The sequence below is a fragment of the Ovis canadensis genome, chromosome 8 (assembly GCF_042477335.2).
Source record: "Ovis canadensis isolate MfBH-ARS-UI-01 breed Bighorn chromosome 8, ARS-UI_OviCan_v2, whole genome shotgun sequence".
Lineage (NCBI taxonomy): Eukaryota > Metazoa > Chordata > Mammalia > Artiodactyla > Bovidae > Ovis > Ovis canadensis.
In genome coordinates this window covers 73,062,158-73,077,248 of record NC_091252.1, presented here as the reverse complement: position 1 = coordinate 73,077,248, position 15,091 = coordinate 73,062,158, and the positions used below count along the sequence as shown (strand labels likewise).

At 40.7% G+C, this 15,091-nt stretch overlaps 1 protein-coding gene across 2 annotated transcripts in view; it reads left to right on the top strand.

Moving 5' to 3' along the window:
* Nucleotides 1-12,421, top strand: part of IL20RA (interleukin 20 receptor subunit alpha) — a 34,181-nt gene extending 21,760 nt beyond the window's left edge. Inside the window, exons 3-7 of one of the 2 annotated variants that reach the window (XM_069598494.1) lie at nt 2,555-2,733; nt 4,077-4,252; nt 4,826-4,970; nt 9,063-9,202; nt 11,531-12,421. In XM_069598494.1, coding sequence (XP_069454595.1) covers nt 2,555-2,733; nt 4,077-4,252; nt 4,826-4,970; nt 9,063-9,202; nt 11,531-12,322 — 1,432 coding nt within the window. In that variant the 3' untranslated portion in view covers nt 12,323-12,421. Of the gene's footprint in view, nt 1-2,551; nt 2,734-4,076; nt 4,253-4,825; nt 4,971-9,062; nt 9,203-11,530 lie in introns of both variants that reach the window. The other variant, XM_069598493.1, reaches the window with a different exon arrangement.
* The last annotated feature ends 2,670 nt before the right edge of the window (nt 12,422-15,091 follow it).

Sequence of the window (15,091 nt, the reverse complement as noted above, 5' to 3'; positions counted from 1 at the left end):
ATGTCTATCAGCTTGTCAAACTTACAAAGCATTTTATCCAGAACTTGGTCAAGAGTATTTCTCCTTCATCAACATCTACCATGGGATGCTGTGCCGGCTTTGGCAGAGTCAGGAAGTTTGAGAAGAAAGGGTCAAATAGGCGATGGCAGTATTTTTCTAGCCACTAGTCAAGACCTGTTGGTGAACCATGAAATCAATTTCGAGGGACATAACTAGCATGGCAAGGTTTAGGATGGTGTGGAGGGGATTAGAGTAAGAAAATAACTGAGTGCCTGGCATGTAGTAAAGTTGTATGATCTTATAAAACGTTTTGTTTTAGTATATGAGATATATGTATGAACTGTATCACAGTATGAGATGTTTCTTTCTGTGGCTCACCATCACAGAAGGTGACAAAAGTATGAAAGCCCCTTGGCATGGTGATTACTTGAATTGTAGAAATAGGTCAACAAACTCTATTTCTTTTTTTATTTTTTTTAAGATTTTTTTTATGTGAACCGTTTTTGAAGTCTGTATTGAATTTTTTACAATACGGTTTCTGTCTTCTATTTTGGCTTTTTGGCCAAAGCATGTGGGATCTTAGTTCCCCAACCAGGGATCACCACACCCCTTGCACTGGAAAGCAAAGTCTTAACCACTGGACCGCCAGCGATGTCCCCAGATCTAACTACACTTTTAGTGTTTTCTGGTAACTATGCTGCTGCTGCTGCTGCTGCTGCTGCTGCTGCTGCTAAGTTACTTCAGTCGTGTCTGACTCTGTGTGACCCCATAGACGGCAGCGCACCAGGCTCCCCCATCCCTGGGATTCTCCAGGCAAGAGCACTGGAGTGGGTTGCCATTTCCTTCTCCAGTGCACGAAAGTGAAAAGTGAAAGTGAAGTCGCTCAGTCGTGACCGACTCTTAGTGACCCCATGGACTGCAGCCTACCAGGCTCCTCTATCCATGGTATTTTCCAGGCAAGAGTGCTGGAGTGGGGTGCCTTTGCCTTGTCCTCTGGTAACTGTGGTGCTTAGGAAGCAGGAGATGTTTACTTTCAGGACTCTGCTGCCATATTCTGAAAAGGGAGGATACCCTTAAGCTTTGGCAACACTTGATAAAGTTGGCAATTCCTCCTCCTCAACACGTAGTCTTCCCTTGACTTTTGTGATGTCTGTTTTTCTTTCTCCTTCTCCCTCTTTAGCTGCTATTTCTGAGGGTACTTTGCATCTCACCTTTAAATGTTGATGCTCCTGAAACTTTATCCTAGGCTTTGCTTTGTATCCATGGATAATTTCATTCATGCCTGTGCCTTCAATGAGCAGCTTTATGTCACTGATTTCATAATCACGCACACCTTTCTGCTGAGCTCCAGTTCCTTCCGGGCACCTGCATTCAGATACCTTTTACACATATCTTAAGCTCAACATGGGAAAAACTGAACTCATCTTTCCTTCCTCCCTGTCCCCCACTCCCTATTTCTCAAACCCACTCTTCTTCCGCATTCTTGATCTGGATAAATGTTACCACCATTCTACCCATCTATCCTGGACAGAAAGAGCTGTAATGCTTAACACCTTCTTTTCCATCACCTCTTATGTGCACTCAATCACCAAGTCTTGTCTCCTAATATTTCTTACTTGTGTCCTGTCATTCATTCCACTGTCACCGTGCTTGTACAAGCCACCTACATCTTCCGCCTGGACCACTGCAGCACTCTCTTCAACTGTTCCCCAGTCTGACACTCATGACCCATTCTGTCCTCTCTGCTACCACCAGAGTTAATAGCCCGGCACACCTCATAGCCCAACATGCCTGCTTTAATCCTTTCAGTAGCCTCTCATGCAACCCTGTCTCTTACACTTGGCTCATCCCGTGTCTCTTAAACTCTCAATACCTCAGTCTCTCCCACCTGAAAAATGCTAGAAATACTTGCCCTCCCTATTTGCTATGAGTGTTATATTTTTAATAAAGGAGAGGAAAAATCTATATAAACAACCTCATCTTTATCATCGTTATCACTACGATCATCGAAAATGCAGATTTGGAAATGAACTCCAACCTAGTGAATTTTCCCTAGAACCCTTGAAGGCAAGTATATTTTTAAATTTTATGAAAATGTCAAGAAGAATTTCTAAGAAAAAATAGCAATTTTTCTTAAAACACCCCATCCAAAACAAACAAATAAAAAATATCCATCAAACTGACCTTGGTATGCATGTGGGCTGTAATATAGAAAAATATAGAGAAAATATAGAAAAATTGATCACACAATCTGTAAAATTTATACTGTAGCACAAGAATAATAATAAAATACATGCTTTCAAATGTACTATCCACATTATAATTCACAGAAAGGAAAGATGATTACAGAAACTCTGACTCATGCTCCTGACAGCTAATGAAAAAAATTGCTAGCAGCAAAAGTCGATTCTTTTTTATCTCAATGACAGGCACTTTTGTTGTTTTGAAGAGAAGGTCTTAAGTTCCATTCAGTTTTATATAATGACTGTTTTTCTTTCCTATTGTAAAGCATGGAGAGCACCTCATTGTTGATTCACAGTTTTCTTCTCAGCAGATATGGGCAAAAGAAATGGCTGAATAAATCTGAATGCAGAAATATCAGTAGGACCTACTGTGACCTCTCTGCTGAAACTTCTGACTATGAACATCAATATTATGCTAAAGTTAAGGCCCTATGGGGAACAAATTGTTCCAAATGGGCAGAAACTGGACGATTCTATCCTTTCTTAGAAAGTAAGTAGCTCAGTTGTGTATTAAATAAGTACCAAGGTCATCTGACCTAATGTAACAATCTCTGCCTCATAGAGATTGTCCAAACCCCAGTGCTCTGCTTGGCTCTCTTCTGCACTCTGTCCATTAGGTGGAGTGACCAGCCCAATACTGGGTACTTCACCTTACTGTATCTCAGAGTCTCATCTTTAGAAAAAAAGGTTTAACCAAGTGTCTCTCACATTGCTCCCCGATCCAGAATTGACACTAGAGGCCAAACTGTCAAATTTTGATTTTGTTTTATCACTCAATTGAGACTGTATAATTTCAGGAACAACTGACAGATTTATCTTAATGTTGTGGTTTTGCAAACTATTTGACATATGCCCACAGGTTGACTAAAGATTGTTTCCAGGAGGGAGGCTTAAGAGGGAGGGATATATGTGTACCTATGGCTGATTCACATTGTTGTACAGCAGAAACTAACACAACATTGTAAAGCAATTATCCTCCAGTTAAAAATAAGTTTAAAAAAAGACTCCTCTGATACCCAAACTAAGTCTCTGCTTGTTATAAACTCAGTAGTGTGATGATATAATATCTAGGTATAACTCGGAATGAGGGCAACATCTTCCTAGTATTTGCTTTTTAAATTTTTCCATCCCCAATCTGAGACTGATTCAGCCATAGAGGACCTACTCAGAGTTGCCAGGATGACGTTTACAAGCGCTTCCTGAGTTCTGGAGCTGGCACCTTTCCCTTGCTGCCCTTCTAAATCAGAAGTCAGCAAACCAGAGCCTCAGACTAAGTACAGCACCCCACTCCTTTCTATTTTTCTACAGGACAAGTATGGTATTTACATTTATATAAATAATAGTTGCAACAGAGATCACGTGGCCTGCAAAGCCTAAAATACAGCCTGTACTTTTGTGATAAAAGTTTGCTAATCTCTGTTCTAGATCATTCTCCCAAGGTTACATCCCCAAAGGTCTTTAGCAGTGCTTCATTTCTCCACTGCTGATCTTTACAAACACATCAAATCTGATTAATGTTATTTATCACCAACTTGTCAGGTCATAGTAGTATTGCAAACACTTTTAATTGTATTTACTATCCTCTAGTACTGTTTATCCAAGTAACTAGGAACTACATGTGGCTAAGTAAATCAGCTGTTTTAACATTGTATCAGAGTCTGTGACTTGATTATTTCAAAATTTGGTATAACTTGGGTCTAGGTGAGCATTCTGAGGCACTTCAAATAAGAAGATGGGGTTTAGAGCTTTGATCCCAGTGGAATTATACTGTAGCTTCATTCAAGGTGTTTTCTACATCTGAACATGATAATTCCCTCTCCCCTCCCCTTTAAGCACAAATTGGCCCACCAGAGGTTGCTTTGACTACTGATGAGAAATCCATTTCTATTGTTCTGACGGCTCCAAAGAAGTGGAAGAAAAATCCAGAAGAAAGCTCTATTTCCATGCAACAAATATACTCTAATCTGAAGTATAATGTGTCCATATATAATACTAAATCCAATAGAACGGTAAGCCTGAAATGGAATGGGGGCCTATAATCTGTGTCACTTTCTGAATCTAATGCTGGAACATGCAGCCCTGATTCTAAAATTGGCAGCGTGTGAATCTGGGAAGGTGTGTTACTCAAAAGTGATGCCTTGCAGGATACAGTTGAAGGTGATGCATAGAAATTTAAAGAGCTACCTTCAGATTTTCCTTACAGAAAGTATCTGCTATGATGTTGTTGCTATCATGCAGAGCAATTGTCCACCTCACTTTGATGGAGAGTTTCTGTGCTTGCTTAACATCTGCCAGTCACTCTCCAAGAAAGAAAAAAATATTAGCAAGAACACAGGACAAAGTTGAAGAAGAAATCCCTCCTATGTCATTATTTAGAATTGTTCCCACAATTTGTTCAGTTCCTGACCACGCCCTGCCGAGCTGAAGGGAAAAGTTATTTTAAAACTGCTGCTAAAAAGAAAACTCATAGTGATAGCGAAGGACTTAATGGTACCTCCATCTTCTATTTCTTTCTGTCGTTATTTGTCTGCGGGTTGCTGGAAATCTTTGGTTCTAACTGTGTTTGTAATTCCCTATCCTAGTGGTCCCAGTGTGTGACAAACCACACCCTGGTGTTCAGCTGGCTGGAGCCGGACACTCTGTACTGTGTACTTGTGGAGTCCTTTGTCCCAGGCCCTCCTCGCATCACTCACCCTTCTGAGAGGCAGTGTGTCAGTACTCTAGAAGGTAAGCTTTGAAAATCTCATCTGATCTGAGGAAGGAAATCTGGTAAAACTAGAAGGAAGTATAGCAGTGTAGACAAGGTTTTGACAAATCCATGTCTACCAGAAACAGGCTGAAGTGAAGGCAGAAACAACCATCCCCAGACAGCCTGGGACTCTGCCTCTGAATTTGACTCCCAGTGTTTTTACATCCTGGGGAATTCTCAGTACAGGTCCTGGTGTCCACTGCCAATTTCACTCTGCCTTGCAGAAATAGCATTATAGGAATTTTTACACTCATGGTCTTTCTTCTTTAAATCTATAATCACTCTGCTCAGTAGAAGTCCTTTGGGTTTTAAAGAACATCAGATGATGTTATTCCTAGAAACAGACAGTACCCTAAAAACACTTTAAGATAGTGTTTGGCGGCTCCTCCAGAATATAAATTAGAGACTGTATGGGTTGTGTTCAAATATTACTCACTGGCTATGGGAGGGCCTGGGGTCAGCAAATCAGTTACTTCTCTCTCTGTCTTATGGTTGCTTCTCTCTATTTCCATTTATTTGTCTCCTTCTCATGTTATCTGAACTTGGCTGACAAAGAAGGATGATTGAAGATTCTTGTTCCTGTTAGGAGACTAGAGTTAGGAGCTTGGCATTTGTTTAATTGTTCTTCCCTGAGGGAGGGTCCTCCTGATGGCTTAGACAGTAAAGAATCTGCCTGCAATGCAAGAGACCTAGGTTTGATCCCTGAGTCAGGAAGATCCCCTGGAGAAGGGAATGGCAACCCACTCCAGTATTCTTGCCTGGAGAATTCCATAGACAGAGGAGTCCATGGGGTCGCAAAAGAGTCCGACACGACAGAGTGACTGACACTTTCCCTGAGAGTGGTAAGACCTTGAACTCAAAACATAAAAGTTGAAAATAAATCCTAAAGTTTACCTTCATGGAACAGCTCTTCATCATTCTTCTTCTGTTTCTCTCTTCCAAATGTGCTGGCCTTCCACATGAAACAACCATTTTCCCCCAAGCCTTTTTTCATCACAGCTATGGGACAGGAATGGTGACAGAATCCCTGTTTTCTTCTCTCCTCATGCCTTCCACATTTTGAGATGAAACTGTCCCAGGGATTAAAAAGGGAATTTTGTGAATACATATCAAAAGTGAAAAGCCTTATTTTTGAATCTCCACCCTTATCATACCTTCCCCTTTTAAACAAAGCATTCTCTACCATATGTCCAATAAAATTAAAATGCAAAACAAGCAAAAGGCAAAACAAAGCAGATTGAGGAAATCATTTTTGTATTTGGAAGAGTGTTCTGTTTACTAACAGCTTGATCAGTGGCCAAATGGTAGGAATGAATTCCCAGTGGAAATCATTCAAGCTATCGGCGAAGCTAAAGCAACTAAAATACAGATTAAATTAAATACTTCCCAGTAAGCAGATGGTGGAGAAGGCAATGGCAACCCACTCCAGTACTCTTGCCTGGAAAATCCCATGGATGGAGGAGTCTGATGGGCTGCAGTCCATGGGGTCACTGAGAGTCAGACACGACTGAGCAACTTCACTTTCATTTTTCACTTTCATGCACTGGAGAAGGAAATGGCACCCCACTCCAGTGTTCTTGCCTGGAGGATCCCAGGGACGGGGGAGCCTGGTGGGCTGCCGTCTATGGTATCACATAGCGTCGGACACGACTGAAGCGACTTAGCAGCAGCAGCAGCAGCAGCAGCAAGCAGATGGAGCTGACTTTCTCACTAGTCCTAGAAAAGTAACAAAACAACAAGGTTCCATGTCAGGTTCTGACCTTTTCTGTGATCTCCTAGCTGTTGATCAACCCAGGTATCTTTCTAAGACACCACTATGAGGGTCTACTTTTTCAAAAACTTGCTATTACCTATTTGGGGACTATTTTTTGAAATATTTCTGTTCTCCAAAATCCCCCAATTCCTAAAATACAGATACAGGTTATTAGCTGATTGTTGCAAACGTGTGCTGGTGCCATCAGTCATTGTTTAAGCAGGGTGAGTTTGGTCCAGAGACTAGAGATTGTATTAAGAGGACTGGACTGACTGGGATTGACATATACACACTAGAATAAATAGATAACTAAGAAGGACCTAGTATATAGCATAGGGAACTCTACTCAATACTCTGTAATTGCATGTATTGGAAAAGAATCTAAAAGAGTGGATATATGCTTATGTATAACTGATTCACTTTGCTGTATACCTGAAACTAACACAACATTGTAAATCAGCTAAACTCCAATACAATTTTTTTTTTTAAGAGGACTGGGCTGAGTTGTACCCTGAAGTAGGAGCAGGTGATAGTCACCTGCCATATCTGCATTATCGGCGTCTTTCTATGTGGAACGTGTAGACAGATGCACTCTTTGGGGTGGAAGAACCTGCAGTTAGACCCATGTACCTGGACCTTTCCTACTGGCATTTGTTGACCAGAAGTCCATGATGCTTCTCTTTCCATTTTTTAACTGGACAGTTAACTGGACAGTAACTTGGCAGCTTGCTCCCAGGACTAGGCATCCAGAGCATCCAATGTCTGCATGGATTAGAATGCTCTCAGGACACTCCTGCTGATTGTATTAGTATGTAACGAATGGCCTTCCAGGTGGCTCAGTGGTAATGAATCTACCTGCCAGTGCAGGAGCCACAGGAGATGGTGGGTTTGATCCCTGGGTCAGGAACTTCCCCTGGAAGAGGAAATGGCAACCCATTGCAGTGTTCATGCCGAGATAATCCCCTGGACAGAGGAGCCTGGTGGGTTCCTGGGGTCCCTGGGGTTACAGAGAGTCAATAGGGGTCACAAAGACACAGCTAAGCAACTGAGTACACGTGTTCAATGCCCTAGAACTTTCGTCATTTGTGCTAAAGCTGCCCTTTTTCTACAGCTGTATTGGTCACAATTCTCTGGAGAACACAATATACATAATCTTTATATGTATATACTCAAAGAGGGAGAGAAAAAGACTTATTTTAAGGAGTTGAATCACATGATTTTGAAGGCACAGGGTAAATTCAAAATCCATAGGGCAGGCCAGCAGGCTGGAGAACCAAAGAAGAGTTGATGTTACAGTTCTTGTCTGAAAGTGATCAGGTAACAGAATTCTCTCCTCCAGAGGAGTGGGGAGTAATCAAGTCTTTTTTCTATCAAAGCCTTCAACTGATTGGATGAGGCTCACCCACATTATAGAGGGTAATCTACTTTACTCGAGTCTACTCATATAAATGCTAATCTCATCTAAAAAATGTTTTCACAGAAGCATCTGAAATCATGTTGGACCAAATAACTGGATACCTTGGCCTACGTAGATTGACATGTAAAATTAACCCTTTCAATTTTCAAGTACCCCATAGAAGCTTAGCAAATATAAATTAGTCACAATGAGTCCTGTCCATCAACCATACAGTCTGATCAGTGGTGATCCAGGATTACTTTTATTAAAACTATTCAGCAGATCTTTTCATTCCGCTATGGACTTTTAAATTCGCCATGCACCTACAGGACAGCAGGATCTGGAAGAGAATTACTGCCATTCCCATCACATACTACCTCAGCCACCTCCTACATGCATCCCCACACTCCAGACCTACCAGAAGGCCTGGCCAACTGTGTGGGATGGTTCTATCTGTTACACAGAAGATGACACCAATGTTCTTCTCCTCTCCTGAATGTATGGAAAAGATTGAGTTGAATGAGTGACATGGAAACGTGGAGCAGCTTAATGGGATCGTCACAAGAGGGTTTTGTTTGGTTTGCAGTGCTCTGAGTTGCCTTAATACACACTTAACTTCAAATATAAGGACCAGTATGAGTCTCATAGCCAAATATAAACTGTTGGAATATCTGCTGACTCGGGTTGTTAAGGTATCCTTGCCATAAAGGTTTGAGACAAGTCCAGATGATTCCTTAAGGCCATCTATTATCAGACAGAGTAAGAATTCTGAGATCCCTTATTTAGCTCAAGCTTCTCAGTTTATAAATGATAAACCTTAATTTTTAAACTGATCTCTGCAAAGTCGCTTGACATTAGCATTGTTTTCCCACCCCACCAAATCACAACTATCTACCCCACCTCACTTTTCTATTTTTACAGATCAAACAACAGCATTGGAGGTTAAAATCATCCTCTGGTATGTTTTGCCCATATCTGTTACTGTGTTTCTTTTCTCTGTGATGGGTTACTCCATGTACAGATATATCCATGTCGGCAAAGAGAAACACCCAGCAAATCTGGTGAGTAAAAGCATTACTGTGGTAAAGGCTTTAACACACCTCCAAGAAGATAGAAAAGGACTTTCTAGAACAGATACCATTCCTTTTATGGGCAGAGTGAGTTTCAAGTTAGAGTTGATGAGTTAAAAACACTTTCTGTACTAGGTTAGCTCATTAACATAACTAAAGAGAAAGATTCCTTTATTTTGACAAAGACTTTATATTTACTGAACAGATTAGACTAGGTCTTGAGATACACAGATAAATTGTTATGATCCATGCCCCTCCAGATGCTTAAGTCTAGTTTGGAACTAGAATTTTTAAATGATAACATGTATATGCCCATGGCAGATTCATGTTGATGTGCAGCAGAACCAATACAATATTGTAAGGTAATTAGCCTCCAATTAAAATATATAAATTTAAATTTTAAAAAATAAAAATGCCAAATTATAAACAAATAAATGATATGTGAAGACTAAGATGAAATTGGGTTCTTGGGACTCTTGAGGGTACAGGAAGGGCAGTGGCACCCTACCTGGAAGATCAGAAGGAATTTCATGCCAGGGCTTGGTCATGAATGTTGAGAGAGTTAGGGCACCTACCACAGGCAGGAAAAATAGCAGAGTCAAAAGGTGGGTGGATATTTGGAAAACCACATAATATTTCTAAACCATAAGATTCCTGATAAGGAGCTATGAAAGAAGAGACTGAGGGAGTAAGGCCAAGTAATGGGAGAATTGGGGTGCTATTTAAGAAATTATCTAGCCCAAGGTGCTATTCTTGGGCTTCATTGTGTTTGCAAAACTCTGTCGGGTTTTGGGTTGGAATCATCAGGGTCAATATTGAGTTTTAGATACATCTGGATAGTGTTAAGGACAACTTTAAGGGGAGGAAGCCTGGAAACAAAAAAGCCGCTAGGAGACTGTGAGAGTTGTCCAGGAGAGAGAAGGTGAGAGTCTAAAAGAGGAGAGTGGGAGGAGGGGCTGGAGACAGACAGAGTGGAGACACGTTCAGGGGGAAAGTGGCCAGGACTTCATCACTCACAGCAAGGAGAAGCAAGACGGTAGAAGAAGGAACAAACCTCATGCTTCTACACCATGTACTAGAGGGTTTCCAAGGGCTGAGCGAATTTTAACAAACAAAGATTATTTCTTTGGGAATTATCAAAATACATGTTCATATGTATACGATACATATGTGCATTTCTGTTCTATTTTAAAACATTTCTATTGTTCTGCCTTCATTTAGGTTTCAGAGTTAGCTTTTTAATGAGACAGGGAGACCTTTCCTAGAAGGAAAAGGCACAGGAGAACTGACCATGTGTGGCTTTTTGAAACCAACGCTTTCATAACAGAATGATGTTGGAGTTCCTATTTTCCAGTTAAATGAAATCACATCATAGCGTGAACAATGAGATGTGGGACGTAATTCATGATCAACAGTCTAAATTGGCACTGTCCATGTATCTCCAGCAAAATGTCAATCTTAAACAAGTTTCCTCCCATGATCTAGAGTTTCTCCATCTGCTATGAACTGGCAGGTGAATTTCCAATTTTAGCCCTACTATAGCATAGTGTAGGGGGGCAGTTAGTTAAACCATCTCTAGTCGTGTGCTTACTTCCCTTTTTACACCTAGTTTTCATACCCTTCCACATTTTCTGTCCAGAGTATATGCAGAAAAGAGCTGGTGGCCCAGAGGACAGTTTATTGATAAATACATTTAAACTGTAATTAGAGCTTCCCTGGTGGTTCAGGTTGTAAAGAACCTGCCTGCAATGCAGGAGACCTGGGTTCGATCTCTGGCCCAGGAAGATCCCCTGGAGAAGGGAATGGCTACCCACTCTAATATTCTTGCCTGGAGAATCCCAGAGGAGTTTGGCAGGCTACCGTCCATAAGGTCACAAAGAGTGGGGTACAACTGAGTGACTTTCATTTTCAAACTGTAATTAACAAAGGAATTTCAAAACCTCTATTTGTTTTCACCTCTCTGGACACAGCAGGAATTCTGATTTTACAGAATTTTAAAATGAGGCTCTAGAATTGAAATAACCCCCTTGAGTGCCCTGAGCCAATTAGAGGAAGGGGCAATCACACCCTGACCTTTGGATTAGATCGGGACCGCCCAGGGAACCACTTTTCACTGCCCTGTGCATCTTATGTAACTTGGGTCCCTTGGGTCCAAGTGAGGGAGGTTTCCTGCGTATTCCAAGCATAACTTTCACTTTCATGAGTTGGTAAGTATAGGCCTTTAAAACTATGTGGGGACAGTATAAATTCTAACTAACAGCTGCTTTTAATGTCTCTGTAAAGTGAAAAGATGAAAACCGTTCTCTTCTCTCTTTTTAGGTTTTGATTTATGGAAATGAATTTGACAAAAGATTTTTTGTACCTACTGAAAAAATTGTGATTAACTTCATTACCCTCAATATTTTGGAGGATTCTAAAACTTCTCCCAAGGATATAAGTGTAATGGAAAAAAGCAGTGATGTGTCAGACCTGAATGAGCCCATCGAGGACCAGGAAGCCCACTGGGAGGATGTGGAGGTGGAACACCTGGGCTATGTGTCACATGTGGTGGACACTGTGTATGACTTTGAGAAAAGCTCCAAAGGGACTTCCTTAACCCAGCAAGAGCCACCCGGCAGAACAACGCCCATGGATAAAACAGTCATTGAGTATGAATATGATGTAAGAAGTAGCGACATTTCTGTGGGGCCTAGGGGACAGGAGTTCAATTTGCAGGAGGAGGTGTCCCTACAAGGAAAGATATTTGAACAACAGGCAACTTTAGCAGGCTTGGGTCCACAAACACTGCTGTATTCATATACCCCTCAGCTCAGAGACTTGGACCACCTGCGGCAGGGGCATGTGGACACAGAGGAGGCCCCAGAGGAGGAGCCATCCACCACACTCGTTGATTGGGACCCTCAGACTGGCAAGCTGTGTATACCGTCATTACCCAGCTTTCAACATGACCCAGAGGGATGTGGGCATCCTGAATCTGAGGGGCTCGGGGAGGAGGGCCTCTTATCTAGACTCTATCAGGATCGGGCTCCAGACAAGGCACCGGAAGAAAATGGAGCCTATCTCATGCAATTCAAGGAAGAATGGGGATTATATGTACAAATGGAAGACTAACCCTCAAATGGCCCTTTGCCAGACTTCTACTGTTACAAAACATGTCAGTGCAGAGAAGTGACCCAATAATAAAATACCTGAGATAGAAGTTTACTCAGATTTCTGTGTCAGTGAGAATCACTTATTTCTTTTATTTTCACAGCACTTGTTTAGTTCTGCCTCATATGGGTGATTTAGTCATGCATGGGGGTCTCCTGCACCAATGGTGGGCACCCAGAGTGCAGGGGCTGACCCTCCTTGTACCCATTCAACATTGTAAACATTCAAAAATGTTGACCAAACTGGTCAGAATTTATTCAGGTGGGTATACTGTAGTCTTCTTATTTATGGTTTTCTAACACTTGTATAGTTTTTCCTGGGCATTTACCAACTGTGAAAGTGAGAGCGAAAGTGTTAGTCACTCAGTCATGTCCAGCTCTTTGCAACTCCGTGGGCTGTAGCCCGCCAGGCTCCTCTGTCCATGGAATTCTCCAGGCAAAATATTGGAGTGGATAGCCATTCTCTTCTACAGGGGGTCTTCCTGACCCAGGGATTGAACCCAAGTCTCCTGAATTGCAGGCAGATTCTTTATCATCTGAACCATCAGGGAAGCCCCTACCAAGTGTATAGCACATAAAAAACATTCCATGAAGATCATTCATTATACAAGTGCTACTTTTTTAGAATTTGGTTTGTTGCCCAAATGATGACATACTTAAAACTTGCAAATACCTCTAAATGGGTGGGAAGTGGTCACATTTAAAGACCCTAATCCACTCTTTAATCATAATAATCCATGTTCGGAGTGAAGGAATCAGGCAGAAATCTTGAGGTCACATGATTTGGACTACATTAAGTGGATATATCAATACTTTAGGAGAAGTTCTGGAGTGTAAACATAGTGTTGTTATTATTTTATACTCAGAAAATATTCTCTCAATAACCTAGTGGGGGCTTTTTAGTAGGGAATTAACCTAAAAGAAAATGTCACATTTTATAATAGTCTTACATTTATTTCTGGAAATGTGTTTCTCAAAAAGATATTTAGGTAGTCTATAAACCAAAACACATTTAGTAGCTGAGTCAGTTACCATTCAGTTCAGTTCAGTTCAGTTCAGTCGCTCAGTTGTGTCCAACTCTTTGCAACTCCATGGACTGCAGCACGATAGCCTTCCCTATCCCTCACCAATTCCTGGATCATGTTCTAACTCATCATCAAGTCGGTGATGCCATCCAACCATCTCATCCTCTGTCATCTCTTATCCTCCTCCTTCAATCTTTCCCATCATCAGGGTCTTTTCCAATGAGTCAGTTCTTTGCATCAGGTGGTCAAAGTATTGGAGTTTCAGCTTCTGCATCAGTCCTTCCAGTTACTATTACAATATTAAATATTATATTTGAATGGACAGTGCCCCAGAGACTTTTTGGAATTTATGTGAATGAACATCCCATAACTACATAATCTTAAAATCAGTAAACACATACTAAAGAAATGTTGAGTTAATATGTAAGGGAGAGTGTATTAAAATTTTGACATAGTTTACTGTGAGAATGAAACTATATCATAAAACAATACCAACTAAATTTCAGTAACCATTCCCACCTCCTTCACTAGAAAATAAAATTCAGTATTAACACTGTGTTAAAATATGACAGAATCTTGTTAAGTTGAGCCATATAAAATTATTCATATTTGACCTGCAGAGACAACAATTTCTTATAATTTACCTTAATGTATGTTTGTTTTAATCATGAACTCATGATCCATTGATGCTCTTTCAGGAAAACAGATAATATCCATATTTTCTTATTTATGTTCTTGGCACAGACAGAAAACCCTGGATTCTGAAGTCATGGTCTTTTGAGATTGTCCACAAATCCAAACAGCTTCTGATCTAGCGATTTAATTTAGAGCATAATTCTATTAACCAGAGTGTCCTGTTCTTCTCAGTCTTTGTAAAAATGATGCTGCTAGTTTTGAAGAACAAATGTATTATTACGTAAATATGTAAGAGAGAGTGTATGAAAGATTTGACATAATATACTGTGGGAACGAATGTATATCATAAAACAATACTATCCTAGTTAAATTCCATTAGCTATTCCCTTCTCCTTCACCATTTGCTTCAAAACAGACAGCCAGTTTTGAAGAACAAATTTATTACTATTATAAAGGAAGTTCAGGAGTGGGAAAGAATGAGTTGCTATTAAGAGCAAAAAGAAAATAGATTGATGATTGTTTGCTTTATTAATTTCATTCACAAAATATTGAGCGTCTACTGTGTCCTACAACGTGCTCATTGTAGGGAGGATAACAACAACCTTAGGGTTATTTTAAGGATGAAAAAGCCTTAGAACATTTAAAGCACTTAGAACAGTGCCCAGCACATAGTGAGCGCAATGTGTTTGTTATCATCAGTGAAAGTGTTAGTCGCTCAGTTGTGTCTGACTCTGCAACCCCCTGGACTGGGGCCCACCAGGCTCCTCTGTCCATGGAATTATCCAGGCAAGAATCCTGGAGTGGGTTGTCATTTCCTTCTCCATGTTATCATTAGTAACTTCCAAAACATGTGCTTAGCATCAAGAAGACAAGCCATTTAGACGTATGACTGCTTTGATTCAAAAGCAGAGCTTGCCTCCCTGTGTTTCTCTTCCCTAAAAGTACAATAGTAATTTGCTTCCTACATTGTGCCTTCAGATTGAAATCCATCTGTGGTTTTGTAAAAGGGAATCTAATTCTGAGTTGCTTTTGCAGTTCTTGTCATTCTGAGCGTATCAGAAGTATTGAGC